Consider the following 18440-nt stretch of genomic DNA (forward strand, 5'->3'; position numbering starts at 1 on the left):
AGAGAAGCTCCTGACTAAATGCTAACCAGGGCAATGACCATTACATGCTTACTGTTGCCCCTAAATCCTATATGCCTCCATATTGCCTGCTTTTGCTTTTTGCACGTGTCCATTGGGAGCACAGACAACCCTCAGCTAGCTGTTGTCAGCTGTCTGTGTGGGAGGTGTCATCCATTCTGCAACAAGGAGAAACTCTATTGGATCCAGTTTCCTGCAGCCCAGGGAAGGTGTGGAAAGCCTGAGACTTGGCATTCGGTGCCCCCACCTCCCCACTCCCCGCCTTGGGCATTGCTTCTGAGTGCTATGTGTGAACACCCTGTCTGGCTTCCTGGGTAGGTGACCCTAGCTGTCACACACAACCCCTGGCTCACAAGGGCCCTATACTTGTCAGTGCCCTGCTCTCACCATCTTGATATTCTCAATAATTTTTTCAACTAGGAGCCACACATTGTCCTTTTTTTCTCGGGCCCAACAAGTGGTGTGACTGGTCCTCATGATAGCCATACCTCCTGGGCTGTCAACTTTACTCCTCCCAAGGTCAGTGCCCATATCACATGTGAGGCAAGATGATTTCATTCATTCACTCACATATTCACCAGGTGCGGGGGAGTACTCGGTGAACCTACATTGTAGAGTGTGCATTGGGGGAGGGGGACAGACAAAGCAAGCAAGCAAATAACTATTAAACTTTCAGATAGTGACAAAATGCTGGAAAACAGGATGATGCGAGAGAGAGGGATTTAGCTATTAAGTCCATGGAATTCTCCAGACAGCCATTCCCTTCTCTAGGGGATCTTCCCAAAACAGGGATCAAACCCAGGTTTCCCACATTGCAGGTGGATTCTTTACCAGCTGAGCCACCAGGGAAGCCCAAATATTAATTTCAGTAAAAGAGAAGCTAGAATGGGCTCTGGCATTATGAGCTGGGTACTTGGGGTGCTTTTGAAAGATCTACAGTCATTTTAGGTTCTCCCAGCTTCTTAAAGGACTTGAGTTAGTGGGGTCCATGTAGAGGAGCCAGTGTGTGGGCTCCTTCGGCCCCGCGGACTGTTTACCAGTATGTCCCCACAGCCCCAGCTTCTCACAATGAAGCCTGGGAGCAGGGAGGGTTGGCCCCGATTTCTCTGAGCAGTTCTACCTTCTCAACAGGCCAGGCCCCTGCACCTGAGGGTTCTCACCAGCCCCGGCAGCCTGGTGAGGGTTTCTTGCACTTTTGACCTTCCGCACTCTAGCAGAGGGAGGCCGGTTTCAACCCTCCCCACTTCCCCAGTGGGATTTGGTGAAGCCCAGAGATGCCAAGTGACTCATTCCCAAGTCACACAGCAAAATCAACTCCAGAACAGCCTACTGGCCTTCCTGGCCCCAGCCAGGCGGATTTCCATTCCCAAGGGCAGTTCAGAGCCAGGGACGGGTTGGGGTTGCCAACGGTAGGCAGTCCAGGGCTGCTCTGGGGGAGCTCTCTGGAAGAAAGGGTGGCCCCCTGCCCTGTGGAGTGAGGGAGCAGCTGGTGGGCAGCCAGGGGACACTTAGGCATCGGCTTCCACCTGGAAAAGGGGCCTCCAGCGCCCCCGCCTCACGGAAAAGGAATGAGCTTCCCAGAGAGCCGAGTGCAAAGGCAGGCACTTCCCCACCTGTTGGGCACAAAAGCCCAAAGTTCACCCCACCCCACCCAGGCCCAGCTCTCAGGTCTGGAAGCCCCCTGGGAAGGCAGGCGATGGGGTGCCTCGCGGAGAGCTGACCCCCAGATAAGTGGAAGCTGCCAGGCCCCAGGCATGCTCCGGAGGAGGGAGGCCGCGCTCCAGCTGGGCCGGTGCCTGCCGGGGGGCGGCGGAGGAGGCGGCGGGAAGGTTCAAGCCGCGGCCAGCAGACTGGCTGCGTGTTGCAATGTCTGGTGGCGTTTGCAGCATCCTGTCCATGTGTGCAGCTGGGGGAACCTCGGGCCGGCGCGGAGGAGCGTGTGTGGCTCGCAGGCCGCGCGGCCCGGAGGCTGCTGGCACCTTGCATCTCATTTACAGCTCCGGGTTCAGCCGCAGGTCAGCGGCGCGGGTGACATCACGGCGTTTGTTTACCGCTCCGCCGGAGGGAGGAAGCGCGGGCGGTCCCGGGAGCGGGAGGGGACCCTTTCCCTACCCCGCCCCCACCGCGTGCGACCCCAACCTGGCCCCTCCCCCTCCGCCCAGGTCGCGTCCGCGTCCCGACCCCCACCCGCGCCCTCCCCAATCCACGCCGCGACCCCAACACCACTTTCTTCCCCACTGTCCCCTGCCCCTGCGCTTTCTGTATCCCCAATCCCATCCCAACGCGACGTCCCTTCTAACCCTCCCCGAGCCCCCACCTGCGAAGCCCCTCCCCACCCCGGCACCTCCGGGACGCAGCCCTGCCCCACACCCTCCCCAACTACCTCCCAGCCCCTTCCCTTCCCCTTTCCACCCCTTCCCCATCCGCCTGCTGGGAGCCCAGCCCGATCCCCACTTCGGAGGACTCCAGCCCAGCGCCACCCACCCCCTCGCGGGACCCCCGCGGACCCCACCCTCCGCCCGGCCCAGGGCCCACTTTCAGAAGGACTTCCTGGAGCCTCCTGCCAGATTCGTTGAGGTTTCCCCTCGGCGGCTCCTCCTGCCACCCCCTCACTCCATCATGTGAGCACGGACCGCCTCCCTGCGCGCGGAGCGGGCTGGGGTGGCCTGCCACTTTGTTATTGGAAACTGGCGTGTTTACCCGGGCAAGCTAGGTGGGTAGCTGGCCTGCGTGGCCCGCCCCAGGCGCCCTCTTCCTGAGGAGCCTGGCCACCTGGAACTGTTTCCTCCGTCACCGCCCCCTCCACCCCCTGCTTAAGCTGGGTGTTTTGGAAGCGGAAGGAACCTGGGGATCTTTCTCTTCCTCCTGTGAACCTGGGACTTGCCAAAGCCGGCCTTCCCAGGAGAGGGAGGCTTGGGGCCTCAATTCATGGCAACCCTGCTCTTCCATTTTTCAGGTCAAACCTTTTGGGGTCCTCTGGGCACCCCTCTTCTCTTGGCAGCCCAAACCTGCAGTCTTGCCGAATCCTCCTCCATCACCTTCACCCAGGCACACCGCCCCCCCCCCCCCGCCCCGCGGCTCCTCCCCACCCCTCCCCGTTCCCCTCCATCCATCTCCTGGCTGTGGTCACAGCCCTGGTCACTGCCCCAGCTTCGTGTCTCCCACTAAGCTCTTCCACTTGGCCTCCTTGCTGTCCCTTGAACACACCAAGCTTATTCCTACCCCAGGGCCTTTGTACTGGCTCTTCCCTCTGCCTGGAATGCTCCTTCCCCAAATATCTGCATGGCCTCCTCTTCACTTCCCTTAAGTGTCTGCCCAGATGTTAGCTTATCAGATAAGCTCTCCCTGTCCCCATGCGTGCATGCATGCTAGGTTTGTTTCAGCTGTGTCCGACTGTTTTGAGACCCTATGGACTGTAGCCTGCCAGACTCCTCTGTCCATGGGATAATCTGGGCAAGTATATGGGAATGGGTTGCCATGTATCTTCCATACCTAGGAATCAAACCCATGTCTCTTACGTCTCCTGCATTGGCAGGCAGGTTCTTTACCACTGAGCCACCTAGGAAGCCCCTCCCTGTCCCCATCCCTGGCTAAATACCACTCCCGCTGCATGATCATTCTATCCAGCCCCCCTCTACAAAGCTTTCTGTTCCTTTCCTTCACTTTTGGCCACCTTTATATATTGTATGGCCAATTGCTGATTGTCTCTTGGTCCCTTTGTTCCCCATACACACCTGAAAGCAAACCCCAGGAGAGTGGGATGAATTTCTTTCCTACTGTACCCTGGAGCCTCCAACAGTGCCTGGCATCCAGTAACTACACCTCGAATGAGTGAAAGAACAAATGAGTGAATGAGGCAGGACGAGGAGTAGTGAAAGAGCTTGGCTTCGGAGTTCAGGCTCAAGTGTTGCCTTGAAACTTCTGGAGGCACAGCCTGCAAGGGTTACTCAGCCTGCCTGAGCACTGAAAGTATGGCCCCATTGCTCAGGATGGTAATACTGAAGACATACACTGGGTTGGAGCTGCTGCTGCTAAGTCCCTTCAGTACTGTCCGACCCTGTGCGATTCCATAGACAGTCCACCAGGCTCCTCTGTCCCTGGGATTCTCCAGGCAAGAATACTGGAGTGGGTTGCCGTTTCCTTCTCCAGCTGGGTTGGAGAGTGGTCTGCAAATGCTGCCCCTCTTCTCCCCTTCTTGGCAGCACCCCCAAGGTCACCTGGCGTTCACCATCAGGAAGTCCAAGTGGAGGAACTGGGACAATGGTCATGGGGCTTCCGCCAGTGACTCTGGCCTGAGTTTCCCCACCCCCTCTGAGTTTTGCCACGTGTGGGCTGAGGACAGACAGTGGGGAGGCACAGCCCCTGGTTTTCTGGCTGGAAGTGAGAGGTATTCAGCTTTCCCATAGAGTCAGTCTTGGAGATGGTTTCCCTGGAGGATTTTCCCAGTGGTCTCAGAACCAGAAAGGTTCACAAGAATCACACTCAGGGATGAGATGGGACTTAACTGAGTTGTCACACTTGGTTTCTGAGCTGTGGCTCTTGGCAGGTGGCCGTGCTAGGTTTTGACGAGGGCGCCCTCTGTCCTCAGAGACATGAGGCATTCAGCATGGAGGCATTCATCATGTGTCTCAGGGACTGAGAAAGAAGAGATCTGGGAAGCTAAAAAAGCGGGGACATACAGAAGGGATATTTATAGCAGCTTTATTCCTAATTGACAAACCTTGCAACCAAGAAGTCCTTCAGTAGGTGAATGAGTAAATAAACTGTGGAGCCTTCAGACAGTGGCATATTATTCAGTGCTCAAAAGAAAGGAACCATCAAAAGGAAATAAATCATCAAGCTGTGAAAAGACATGGAGGAACCACAAGTACATATTACTAAGTGAAAGAGGCCAGTCTGAAAGGGCTACATCCTAGATGATTCCAACTAAAGCCCATTCTGGAAAAGGCCAAACTATAGAAACAGTAAAAAGATCAGTGTTGCCAGGGGTTGGGGGAAAGAACGGAAACCCTGGAGGATTTTTAGGGCAGTGAAGCTACACTCTGATACTACAGTGGTGGATACATGCCATTATATGTTTGCCAAAACTCAGGAGATACAATAGCAAGAGTGAACCTTAATGTAAACTATGGTCTTTGGGTGATAATAATGTGTCAGTGTGGGTTCAACTGTAATACAGGTACCCTTCCGGTGAGTAATGTTGATGGTGGAGGAGGCTGTCCATATGTGCAGGCAGGAGTGTGTAGGAAATCTCAAGACTCTTAAAAATAAAGACTATTAATAAAAAACTATTTTTAAAAAGCAAAGGTAGTGTTGGGGAGCGAGTCTTTGGGGGTCAGGAGGACTTTACATGAAGATCCCTCATGTAGAGATGTTTGAGCAGAATCTGTAAGAGGAGAGGGCGTGAGAAGAGGGCTACTTGGGCAAAGAAGACAGAACAGCTGGTACAAAGGCCCTGGGGTAGAAGCGGGCTGGGTGGTCATGCAGGCAAGGAGACCCACGTGGTAGAGACCAGTCAGCCCCGAGAGGGGGAGAGGTGGGGGCACGTCAGAGCAGGAGAGACTTGTGGTCACTTTAGATTTCACTACAGTGAAACTAGTGAACTAGTGCTCTATAGTGAACACTGTAGATTTCACCCTGGGTGAGACGGGGAGCCCCTGGGAGCTGTGAGCAGAGTGACAGGGTCTGACAGTTCTGGAAGGATATCTCTCCACCTGCTGTATGGAGAAGAGACTGAGGCAGGGGTGGGGGCACTGGGGCAAAGGTCAAAGCTGGGAGACCTCTGTGGGCCATGGCTGTGGTCCAGGTGAGGGATGATGGGGCTCGGCCCAGAGTGGCAGCAGTGGAGGAGGCGACAGAAGCAAGGCTGCTCCCAACCACCAGCCCTGGGCACCATGCTCAGCAGAGAAGCTCCCGTCCCCCTCTGTGCTCCCATCTCAGCCTCTAAAGACCTCCAGTGTCCATACAGCGGGGTGAACATCATCACTGTCATCATTCAGCAAGTGCTTGGTCAGCAAGTCCAGTCACTGTGCCAGGACAGGGCCGCATCTTTCCTTCTTTCCCCACTGTCCAGTCCTCGCCCCTTGGATATGCTCGGTGACATCTGGGCAGTGAATGGACCCATCCTTTTAGGGGGTCCCTTTGCTCCTGCAGGTGAAGGACAGAGGTGGAGGGCTCAGGATGGGGCATCAGACCCTGCAGGTTGGAGTTCTAGCTCAGCTTCCTACCAGCTGAATAACTTTGGGTATATCGAACAGCTGGAATTGTAACTCTGTGCCTCGGTTTTCTCCTGGACGAAATGGGTACAATACCTCCTCCCCCAGAGCTCTCAGAGGACAAGATGAGAGACCCCGACAGGTGTTGAGCTTGGCGCAAGCCCTCATGGTCGTCCCTGTGCCTCCCAAGGGACCCGTTCCAGGCTGGACAGCGGCCGGGAGGAAGTTTCTGCCGGGCTCCAGGCTGTGGTCAGCAACTTGTGGGAGGAGGACACCGCTGGGCGATCTAATTTGAGGAGCTTCAAAACAATCCTCTCCAACAGCTGAGCCAGCAGTAGCCAGAACATTCTCGGCAGGCCCGGGCAGGGGACGAGCCTGTGCGATCCGACCACGCGCAGCTCCGTGGGAGGCCTGCTCAGGGAGCGAGAGGGGAAGGCAGGCTCTGGCCTAAGTCCCTAAGAGAGGCCCAGTGGTGACCTGCCAAGGTCATGGGTCAACAGTGGGACACAGGTAGTGAACCCCAGGCCTCTTAAAGAGCAGGGTGCGGACAGGGCTTGGAGAGTCTGGAAACAGGGCTCCCAGGGGGAACGACAGAAAAAAGAAAGTCCAGAAACCGGGACTTTCCTGATGGTCCAGTGGTTAAGACTCCTCTCTTAGAATACAGGGGGCACGAGTTTGATCTCTGATCGGGGAAGTTCCGCATGCCTCGGGGTGTGACCAAAAATAGATTACTTAATTAATTTGAGATCCAGGAAGGAGACACCTGGAAGCAGTACCCAAACTCTGTTGTCAATTCTAAAGGGTTGCCTTTTGGAAGAAGAAAGGCTGCTGGCTTGCTGGGGAAGCAGGAGTGGCAGGCTGGCAGTCCCAGTAGGGGAGAGCTAGAGGCTTCCAACCTGGGTTCATTCCTAGTTAAAAAAAAAAAAAAAAATGCCCATCCTGGAAGCAAAAGGCTATAATCCAGAGTGGTACCATTCGAACTCTATTCTTTTTAGCCACAGAATCTTTGTGGAAATGGCTATTATGGGAGCCTAATGAAAGTGCCACTGCTCTGCAGGGTGGAGGATGGGTGGGTGGGTTGGAACTCTGTCTGTCAAGCTCCCCACCCATCAGCAACCCCTGAAGCTCCTTACTAGAACCCCCAGGGTCCCTAGAGCTCAGCTTGAAAATCTCTCCTCTCAAGAAATCCTCCTAACAGGTGCCCCGCGGCCTGCTTTGCAGCTGGATACTTTTGATGCTGGTCTTCTCCTTCCTAGGCCTTGGTCAGGGGTGTGGACTCAGGAGGGTCCTCTAAGTCTGGTAGAAGGATGGAACGGGCAGTCTCTAAGATTTGGGGATTCAGCCCCAGTCAAGGCTGTGTCCACAGGTGAGGCAAAGAAGCCCCAATTGGAGTCTTGGCATCCACCACTATTAGATTGCAAAATTTGGACTTAAATTGAAGAACATAGGGAAAACCACTAGACCATTCAGGTATGACTTAAATCAAATCCCTTATGATTATACAGTGGAAGTGACAGATTCAAGGGATTAGATCTGATAGACAGAGTGCCTGAAGAACTATGGACAGAGGTTTGTAACATTGTACAGGAGTCGGTGATCAAAACCATCCCCAAGAAAAAGAAAGGCAAAAGGCAAAATGGTTGTCTGAGGAGGCCTTACAAATAGCTCAGAAAAGAAGAGAGGCTAAAGGCAAAGGAGAAAAGGAAAGATATACCCATCTAAATGCAGAGCTCCAGAGAATAGCAAGGAGAGATAAGAAAGCCTTTTTAAGTGAACAATGCAAAGAAATAGAGGAAAACAATAGAATGGGAGAGACTAGAGATCTCTTTAAGAAAATTGGAGATACCAAGGGAACTTTTCATGCAAAGATAGGCACATTAAAGGACAAAAATGGTATGGACCTAACAGAAGCAGAAGATATTAAGAAGAGGTGGCAAGAATACACAGAACTATAAACAAAAGATCTTCATGACCCAGATAACCACGATGGTGTGATCACTCACCTAGAGCCAGACATCCTGGAGTGCAAAGTCAACTGACTACGCCAAAGCCTTTGACTGTGTGGATCACAGCAAACTGTGGAAAATTATTAAAGAGATGGAAATACCAGACCACCATACCTGCCTCCTGCCAAACCTGTATGCAGGTCCAGAAACAACATTTAGAACCATACATGGAACAATGGACTGGTTTCAAATTGGGAAAGGAGTATGTCAAGGCTGTATATTGTCACCCTGCTTATTTAACTTATATGCAGAGTACACCATGCAAGATGCCAGGCTGGATGAAGCACAAGCTGGAATCAAGTTTGTAGGAAGAAATATCAACAATCTCAGATATGCAGATGACACCACCCTTATGGCAGAAAGTGAAGAGGAATTAACGAGCCTATTGATGAAGGTAATAGAGGAGAGTGAAAAGGCTGGCTTAAAATGCAACATTCAAAAAACTAAGATCATGGCATCCAGTCCCAGCCCCTCTATTGCTTCTCAATAGACATGAGTTTGCACAATCTCTGGGAGATGGTGAAGGATAGGAAAGCCTGGTGTGCTGTAGTCCATGGGGTCGCAGTCTGAGATGACTGAACAACTGAACAGCAATAACAAAGGCATCCATCACCTTCATGACTCCAGTTTTTGGAGGATGTGTTGCTCATGTACTGAGTTGTGTCCAACTCTTTGCAGCCCCTGGACTGTAGTCCGCCAGGCTCCTCCACCCGTGGAATTTTCCAGGCAAGAATACTGGAGAAAGTGCCATTCCATTCTCCAGGGGATCTTCCCCACCCAGGGATTGAACCTGGGTGTCCTCCACTGCAGGCAGAGTCTTTACCATCTGAGTCACCAGGGAAGACCTTTGTGAAGGATAAAGGAGACTTCTGAGAGCAAGGAGGATCTATTTCTGCTCCTGGGTTAATAATAATAGTAGTGGTAATAATAAGAAGAAAGGAGAAGGGGGCACAGAGGATGAGATGGTTCGATAGCATCACTGACTCATTGGATAGGAATCTGAACAAACTCTGGGGGATCATGGAGGACAGGGGAGCCTAGTGTGCTGCAGTCCATGGCATCAAGAGTCAGACACGATTTAGTGACTGAACAATAACAATGATAAAAATAATAGCCAGCATTTATCATGTCCTTCCATCATCCTCCCAACCACCTTTCCAAGTGGATGCTTTACAACCTTAATTTACAGAGGAGTTAAGTGGGTTTTTCAGGTTTGTGTAGGTGGTAGATCAGACAATTGAACCCAGGCTGTCTTGTTCCTGAGCCCATATTCTAGGCTTCTCTACTGAAGAAAGAGGTCTCAGAACTTCCTTGGTGGTCCAGTGGTTAGGACTTTGCACTTCCATGGCAGGGGCACGGGTTTGAGCCCTGGTTGGGAACTAAGATCTTGCATGCCATGTGGCCAAAAAATAAATAAATAAAATAAAATTTTAAAATTAAAAAAAAAAAAGAGGTCTATTTTTGGAAATAGGGATGTGAAAGAGCAGAAAACTCAGAATGTAACTTGCTCTATATACGTACCTACTGGGAGTGTGTGTCAAGTATGACCTGCCGGCTGGCAGGCACGTCCACTCAGCCCCTCCTTGCTGACGCCCTGCTCTGCATCACACACTTGGTTTTGCTGCTCGCTTCTCATTTGGCCACAGGGTGGGTTTTTGTTCACATCTTCCTGCTGGAAGTGCTGAGTTTGGAGGAGAGCTGTGTACTCTTCACATTGTGACCTTCCCACCCCTACCCACCCTGCCACACTTTGGGGTCTCCAATGGGTCTTTTCTTTCCTTCTGAGAAGCCAGCTCAGCACTGCTTTGCTCCAAATCCCGGAGCCCATGGGACACGAGCAGGTCTGCCAAAGACCTGCCCATAGACTTGGATCTTTCCGGGGCTGCCAATTATAAACAGATGCTCCTCCTGGGAGCCACACGGAGACCACCCAGCTCACGTCCCTGGTGGGACCATGCGCCCCAGCTGAACTCCAGCTATGAATGCCAAGGCCAGGCATTCCTGTGAGCCCTGGGTGGAGGAGAGGCACTCACTGTTCTATGGTCAGCAGATTTTTCTCGAGCCCTCCTGGGGCCAGTGTCACGTGACAGCATTTGGTTTTTACTCTGTACCTGGCCCATGCTGGATGCTGACTAAGGACTTCCCAGAGGACTTCTCAAGCTCATAGGGGAGGCAGGGTATTCATAAATAGGCCCAGCACACTCACATCTGTGTGCTTTGCTGTTGTTCAGTTGCTAAGTTTTGTCTGACTTTTTGCAACCCCATGGACTGCGGCATGCCAGGCTTCCCTGTCCTTCACTATCTCCTGGACTTTTTTTTCAGATTCATGTCCGTTGAGTCAGTGAGTCTGTCTAACCATCTCATCCTCTGTTGCCCCCTTCTCCTCCTGCCCTCAATCTTTCCCAACATCAGAGTCTTTTCCAATGAGCTGGCTCTTCGCATCAGGTGGCCAAAGTATTGGAGCTTTAGCATCAGGCCTTCCAATGAATATTCAGGGTTGATTTCCTTTAGGATTGACTGGTTTGATCTCCTTACTTTCCAAGTGACTCGCAAGAGTCTTCTCCAGCACCACAGTTTGAAAACATCAATTCTTCAGCATTCAGCTTTCTTTATGGTCCAACTCTCACATCTGTACAGGGTCAGTGTTGGTGCTCAGGAACATGAGTTCTGAGTCACCTATGCCACTGTTTATAAGTAGTATAACCTTGGGCAAGTCATTTTACCTGTCTGCACTTCACCTGTGGAAGGGGGGAGAGATCCTACCTACAGGTGGGATTGTGTGAATGAAAGGAGAAAACATTTGGATGTACTCAGCACAGTATCTGGCTCATGAAAAATGCTCAGTGGATGTTAGCCAGTGTATAGTGGTGTTGTTATTGTTGCAGGGACGATGGAAAGAGAGCCAGGGAAGCTTCAGATTTGAGGGGCCATTCAAGCAGGGTTCTGCAGGATGAATAGGATTTCCCAAGTGGCCTTGGCATTTAAAACAGTCTGTGCTGCATACTAGTAGGGTCTCAGGGAACCCAGGATAGGTGAGATTTAGTTCCTGCCCTCCAAGAGATCATACACAGATGTGAAATGGTAAGACAGCACACAGTGCAGAATGAGTGAGTGTAAGGTGTTCGCTGTAGCCTTACGCATTCACTCGCAATGGGGAGAAGAGACATGCAAATAGTCACCTCACACTGGATGGGAGCCCGGAAGAGGTTGGACAAGCTGTGCTGAGTCACTTGTGTGAAATGGCCTGTTCTGGAAATGATGTATGGGAAAGCTGTTATTCTGTCCTCCTTTTTTGAAGATCATAAATAATGATGTTTGTCTTCTAGAGGCATTAGATAGGCAAGCACAAAGAAATAAACCTAAGGTCCTACCCAAGACCACCTCTGTTCCTATGTAGCCTGGTGATGTCCATCAACTTGTTATGTTTTTAGAGATGAGATTATCTTGTGTGGGCAATTCTGTACCCTTTTATCCTGACCATTTTTCCATGGTGTGAACTCTCTTCATTCTAATGGCTGCAGAAGACAGTGTCTCAAGGGATAGTGCTGTGACTTTCTCAGCTCTTCTCCATGGGAAATAGAAAATGTGCTGAACATTCAGTGGCTGCCAGTTTCTGCATGCTTAATCCCCACGGGACCACATGAAGAGAAGAAATAGCTTTTCTCCTACTGGGACAGGGAATGGCGGTGAACAACCTCAGCTCAAGTCCCATCTCTGTCCTGTTGGTTGCTGTGTGACCTCAGACCACTTGCTTAGCCTCTCTGAGTTGCAATTTCATTAGATATACAATGGGCATAATACGGTGACCTCAGAAATGCCCCAATTTCTCTTTTATTTTTTTAAATGTAAATATATAGTCATCTTTATTATAATTCATGAATACATTAGAAACTGACATGGATCTCTTGGGGTTTTTTTTTTTTTTTTTGGTTATACTGGGTCTTTGTTGCTGCATGGGCTTTTCTCAAGTTGAAGGGAGCAGGGGCTACACTCTAGTTGTGATGCTCTGGCTTCTCGTTGTAGTGGCTTCTCTTGTTGCAGAACACCAGCTCTAGGACATGTGGATCAGTAGTTGTGGCACACAGACTTAGTTGCCCTGTGGCATGTGGAGTCTTCTCAGACCAGGGTTTGAACCCATCATCCCCTCTACTAGCATCTGGATTCTTAACCACTGCCCCACCAGGGAAGTCCTGAATCTTTTTCTTAAAACATCTAGATTCTCATAAGCATCTGCTTTCCACTTGTTAGAAAGTTAACTTGAAAATGGTTAAAAAAAAAAATCCAATATCTTAGCGTCAAGTTCTCACCTTATTCTTTTTCCCACTCATGGCACTTTGTGTCCAACTGCCTTCTCATTTCCTCGCTGTCTCCCTGAGGCAGGGACCATGTCTGATTTGCTCTGTTAACCCCCTTGAGGGCACAGCGCCCAGCCCTCAGCAGGCCCTCCGTGCAGTCCTGGTGAGCAGACTCGTGGGGTGTGAACGTCCAGGGAGACGAAGCTGAGAGTTGGGTGGGAAGAAACATGGGTATGAGGACACATGGGATTTGGGAGCAGGATGCTCAAAGCTCAGAAACCTTCCCCACTCCGTGCCTTGGGTTTCAGGGGTGCTTCTGCAGAGGGCAAAGGCTCTGGGTTCAAATCCTGCCCCCACCACTCGCTGAGCGTGACTTTGGACAAGCTAACTTAGCGCCTTTGAGCCAGTATTCTCGGCCATAAAAAATGGATCATGGTAGCCGTCAACTTCGGGGGCTGCTGGGGGGTATCAGGCTCACTGTGAGGGCAGTGCCGCGGGAGAGGAGGGCGGGACCCCGAGGCCTGGAAGGCCAGAGGTCTTCACCCTGCTTCCCTCCTCCTCTCCAGGACAGAAGCTAGCCTTTTGCCCCAAGGGGAGGGGAGGCCAGAAGGTGTCGAGCCTCTCTGAGCTCGCTCTTTGTAAACTCGGCTTAGGAGTAAATCCTGGGCCGCTGACCCTCCCCAGCTGCTCTCTGTCCTGGAAGTTAATTAAGAGGAGGCTGTGTTGGGTTCCCCTGGCTCATAAATCTGCCCGTCCCCCGGGCGGCTTACCCCACGCTCCTCTCAGACCTCCTACCTGCCCAGGCCTCAGCCTCATTCGGGCACCTGGTGGGACCCCTGTCCTGTTAAGTGTCTGGGGTCACCCCCAGTGATTCTGGTGAGGAGCTGCCTGGGCCAGCCACTGAACTGTACCTGCCAGGTTCCTGGTCAGTGCCTCTGGGGTCCCAGAGGGGTCCCCGCAGGGGGCTGGAGGAGGAGGAGGGACAGCAGCTGCAGTGTGCCCACTGAGGTGCACTCAGTTACTTGAAGTCTCCATCAAGGTGACCAGCCCGGGCCTCCCCGTCACCACGGAGACGTGCCTGGGTCCTAAGATGGGAACATGCCCAGCCTGATGGGTTGATGGTCAACCCGTCAAACCTTGACCAATCATTCAGCTTGGAGGGTCCCTGTCCCCTTTCCTCTCTTTCTGCACTGGGCCCTCTGCAGCCCCGACCTTACCTGTGGGGATGGGATTTCCTGCCCCACACTATCCCCACCACAGCAACTTGCCCTGGGCAGAATTGCTGTCAAAGAAGGTTGGGACCAATGATTTTAGGCCAAGAGGGCCCTAAGGTGGGTGGGAGAGAAGGGTCTCTAGGCTTGGAGTCTGGTTGCACCCATTCCTGTCCACAGACTTCCTTTGTAAGCAAGTCAGCAACTCAGCCAGAGAAGGCAATGGCACCCCACTCCAGTACTCTTGCCTGGAAAATCCCATGGACAAAGGAGCCTGGTAGGCTGCAGTCCGTGGGGTCGCTAAGAGTCAGGCACAACTGAGCGACTTCACTTTCATGCATTGGAGAAGGAAATGGCAACCCACTCCAGTGTTCTTGCCTGGAGAATCCCAGAGACGGGGGAGCCTGGTGGGCTGCCGTCTCTGGGGTCGCACAGAGTCGGACACGACTGAAGCGACTTAGCAGCAGCAGCAGCAACAGCAACCCAGCTGCCCCCGCTGCCATCAGGGACTTCTTTTAATTTGTTCATAAATAAAAAACAATATGTAAAAAAAAGAGTCCCCCCCCCCCAAAAAAAAAGAGTCCCTGGCTTCCCAGGAACTCTGAGCATCCACCATGGGCCCAAGGAAGCACCCAGCAGTACAGAGGCTGCATACACAACCACCCATGCAGAGAGAGACACTTTCAATTAGACGTGCACAGAGATACGCAGCAAGGGGCAACACACTGGCCTGGGCCTCACCTTGCAGCTCAGTCCAGGGTGGTTCTGAGGTTCTGAGTGAAACCCCAGGTCTCACTGACTCTTGGTCTAAATAGCCTGTGGGTAGAAGCTCCTGGGACCCTAAACAACTCAGTCAAGGGAGATGACCTCATTTCAGCCCCAGAGAGGCTACTTAACCACCTCCCAACCCTTCCTACCTGCAGCCCTGAGCTTTTCATTCATTCGCTGAACAAATAGCACTTGCATTGCCAGACACTGAGATATGAAATGAACAAGGCAGAATGTAGGCCCTCAGGGAGCTTCTGGCTCAGAGGGATGGGGTGAGGAGGACAGAAACCCCTCCCAGCTCTCTGTCAGAGATGGGGGCTCTGAACATGAGGAGGCCAGTCCTCCAGCCCACCAGGGGCATCCTCAGCAGACCCCCGAAAGGAAATGGCCAAACCTCAGCATCCCACCTGAGTGTGTCCACCATGCAGGGAAGACGGTGGGGCACAGCCTTTGCTTCACCTCCCTCAGTCCAGTCCCTGTTTTCCTCTCCAGGGTGTCCTTCCAGCCATGCAGATGGTTCTGCCTCCCTGGTTCTCTGTTTGCTGGGTTCCTTGTGCTCCCAGGTATCTGGACCCCTGCACCTTCTAACCCATACGCATCCTGCTTTGAGCTTCCTTGCTCTCAGAGTCCCAGAAGTACCGCTCTTGTCCTCAGCCAGACACTAGGGAACTGTTCAAGCCCCTGGGTCCTGTTCCCAGACAAGCTGGAGGTGGGACGGCATTAGGCAGGGACCAGAGCAGAAGAAAGGAGGCCAAGGATTTCTTCCACCTCAATCTGACATGTTCAGAAATTAGATGGATGGAGTGGAGTAGGGTGGAGTGGAGTGGGGTGAGTAGAAAGAAGAAAGGATGGGTGGGTGGGTGGATGGATGGATGAGTGGGTGGATGAATGTGAGGAAGGATGGATGGACAGACGGATGGAGTGACAAGGGAAGATGGGAGGAAACTAGGATGACAGTGACTACAAAACAGCAGTGAGGTCTGATATGATGGAGGATGACTGAACACCCTGAACAGTTTATCTCTTTCTTCTTCATGAACGGTATCTCTCCAGCCTTTCCTGGAGAAACATATTTGAAGTCTGTTTTTAGTTCAACAGACAAGAAAATGTCCCTTGGAGCCTGTTTAATTGCAGTCCATTTGCTCGTGGAGGACTTTTGTCATCGTGGAGGGTGGTTGATGGAATTCTCCCTCGTAAAGCCCTTCCCGTATTTCAAGACTTCAATTAAAATAAATAAAGTGGTTGGACAAGGTGGGGCTTAAAATTGGGCTTTCCTAGAGATGTTGCAGGAGTAGAAAGAACACTCTTATTCTCCTTCAAGAAATATTTCAAAAGTTTTAAAAACTCTAATAAAGGGGACTTCCCTGGTGGTCCAGTGGCTAAGACTCCATGCTTCCAATGCAGTGGGCCTGTGTTCGATCCCTGAGCAGGGAACTAGACCCCACATGCTGCAACTAAAGTTCCCAAGTGCCACAACTAAGACCCAGCACAGCCAAACAAATAATTAAAAAAAAAACTCTAATTAAAAAGTCAAATCCGTGGTAGCCATCAACACATCTGTGTGTCCCACCAGCTGCAGCCATTTTGCACCCTGTGTGGTATTATGAATGTTCTGATATTTCAAGGTAAACAGTTGATAAACTGTTATCACCAACAACTACTTGTCTGTGTGACTTTCCTCTGTCCTGAGTTGCAGAGCAAATAGATTCTGGTCTGGTATGACTCAAGTTACATCCATCACCCACTTGAAAATGTTCACCTTCCCAGCTCAGACTTTTTGCTCTCACGCATGGCTTTTCAAGTAAGAAAACTTGGAGTTGGACGTGTAATTTATTCCTTTTACTGGTTTCACACATGGGGTTTCCGTGTTGGGTTTTATTTTTAAAGGAGGAATTTCATTGATAATTTTAAAGAGAAGAAACAAAAATAGAAACCCATTAGATTAATCCCCAAGGAGCCTTTTATCTCTTTCTTTCTCTGATTCTCTCCAGCCCCCAGCCTTTCTGCCGTTGTGCTGATTATGCTGGATCTTGGGATTCTTAGCTCCCTGTCACCCAGCCCTATTTTACAAACAGGGGCCTCTCTGGACTCAACGACCTGTCGTGGGAAGGAGTGTCATTCTCCTGTAGGTCAAGGTTGAGAATTAGCCCACCCTTTCTTCTGAGCCTTTTATGGCCAGCCATTCATAAATTTGTCCAACTCCCTTTAAGAATTTGTGTCTTGGTCCCGCCAGGGTCATCTCTTGGTGTAATGAGTCCCATGTTTATTACCTGTGGGGTGAGGTCATGTTTCTTTCTTGGCTGCCTGTCTTCCCCACCCTCCTTCCACCTGGGACCACAGCTGGGTAGAAGGGAAGGCCTTGCTTAGTCTCCTGGCGCTTTACAGCCAGAACCTTGCAGTCCATTCACCCACCAGGCTCTAGACCTCAGGTGAGAAGACCAGCTTGCTCCTAACTGAAAACATTCTGGAACATTGTACAGGAAGAACCCTGCTGCTACATTTAACTGGATAGGATCATTGGAATGGGGCTGGCAGGAGATGTCATCCTGGAAGGAATACATAAGAAAGAAAGTCCCCTGTGAAGGACTTCCCTGGTGGTCTAGTGGTTAAGAATCTGCCTGCCAATGCAGGGGACACGGGTTCGATCCCTGGTCCAGGAAGATCCCACATGCTGTAGAGCAACTAAGCCTGTGAAAAGTGAAAGTGTTAGTTGCTCAGTCGTGTCTAACTCGTTATAACCCTATGGACGATGGCCTGCCAGGCTCCTCTGTAGGATTCTCCAGGAGAGAACACTGGAGTGGGTTTGCCATTCCATTCTCTTCTCCAGGGGATCTTCCTGACCCAGGGATCAAACTTCAGTCTCCTGCACTGCAGACAGATTCCTTACCATCTGAGCCACCACGGAAGCCCCATCTAAGCTTGTGGGCCACAACTATTGATCCTGTGCCCGAGAGCCCAGAAGCCACAAGTAGAAGCCCAAGTACTGCAACTGCCGAAGCCCAAGAACCCAAGAGCCCATGCTTTGGAACAAGAGAAGCCACTGCAGTGAGAAGCCCCACACTGCAGTGAGGAGTGGCCTGAGCTCACCCTGCATGCAGCAGTGAAGACCCAGCACAGCCAACAGTACAATAAATTTTAAAAAGGGAAGACTTGCGGACCATGCATCCATCGGTGGGGCATCAGTGGGCTCAGAAACTCTTGGTTTCCTTCTGAATAGGCGACCTCCCTTTAAAAAGTCATATTGTGACTTTGCACACTCTCTTCAAATGGAATCATGGCAGTCATGGGGCAAATTACATACTGAATTTCTGATGGCAATGGTTGAATCATGATGGCTTCCTTAGTGACCACCTGTTCAGCACTGTCCTCTCCTTCCAGATTGTTCTGTGGGGCCGGACTGAGAAATGCCTGAAGGAGACGACAGAGGAGATTCGGCAGATGGGCACTGAGTGCCACTACTTCATCTGTGATGTGGGCAACCGGGAGGAGGTGTACCAGACGGCCAAGGCGGTGCGGGAGAAGGTGAGTGGCCTGGGAGGCGCTGGCCTCAGCTCCGCCGGAATCCTAGCCAAAGGCGGCAGTCTCACGGGGCTTGGGAGAGAGCTTTGCTGATGGTGGAATGGCTGTGTGCTGGGCATCTCGGAGGACTCGCTTGTGAAGCTGGTCCGTGTGTGTGTGTGTGTGTGTGTGTGTGTGTTGCAGAGAGCAGGTACTAGGGACACAGATTGACTAAATCACCTGTTGTCCCCTTTGGAAGTTTAGGCCTGTGAGTGTCTGTCCTAAACCCTAGGGTGGCGGGGTGGCAGGGAGGAAGAGCAAAAATCTTATGGCCGTCTGGGAAAATCCCCCCAACTCCAGCTATCTATTTAGACTGAGTGTATCAGTGAGATCCGAGAGAGCAGAAACCACCCCATTAGATATCTGGCA

At 51.6% G+C, this 18440-nt stretch overlaps 1 protein-coding gene across 2 annotated transcripts in view; it reads left to right on the top strand.

The window, feature by feature from the left end:
* The window catches only part of DHRS3 (dehydrogenase/reductase 3), a 46839-nt gene that overhangs the window by 17804 nt on the left and 10595 nt on the right, over positions 1-18440 (top strand). For both annotated transcript variants that reach the window (XM_061160351.1, XM_061160350.1), the window contains exon 2: positions 17892-18035. In XM_061160351.1, coding sequence (XP_061016334.1) covers positions 17892-18035 — 144 coding nt within the window. The remainder of the gene's footprint in view (positions 1-17891; positions 18036-18440) is intronic.

Source organism: Dama dama, chromosome 14 (genome assembly GCF_033118175.1).
Source record: "Dama dama isolate Ldn47 chromosome 14, ASM3311817v1, whole genome shotgun sequence".
Lineage (NCBI taxonomy): Eukaryota > Metazoa > Chordata > Mammalia > Artiodactyla > Cervidae > Dama > Dama dama.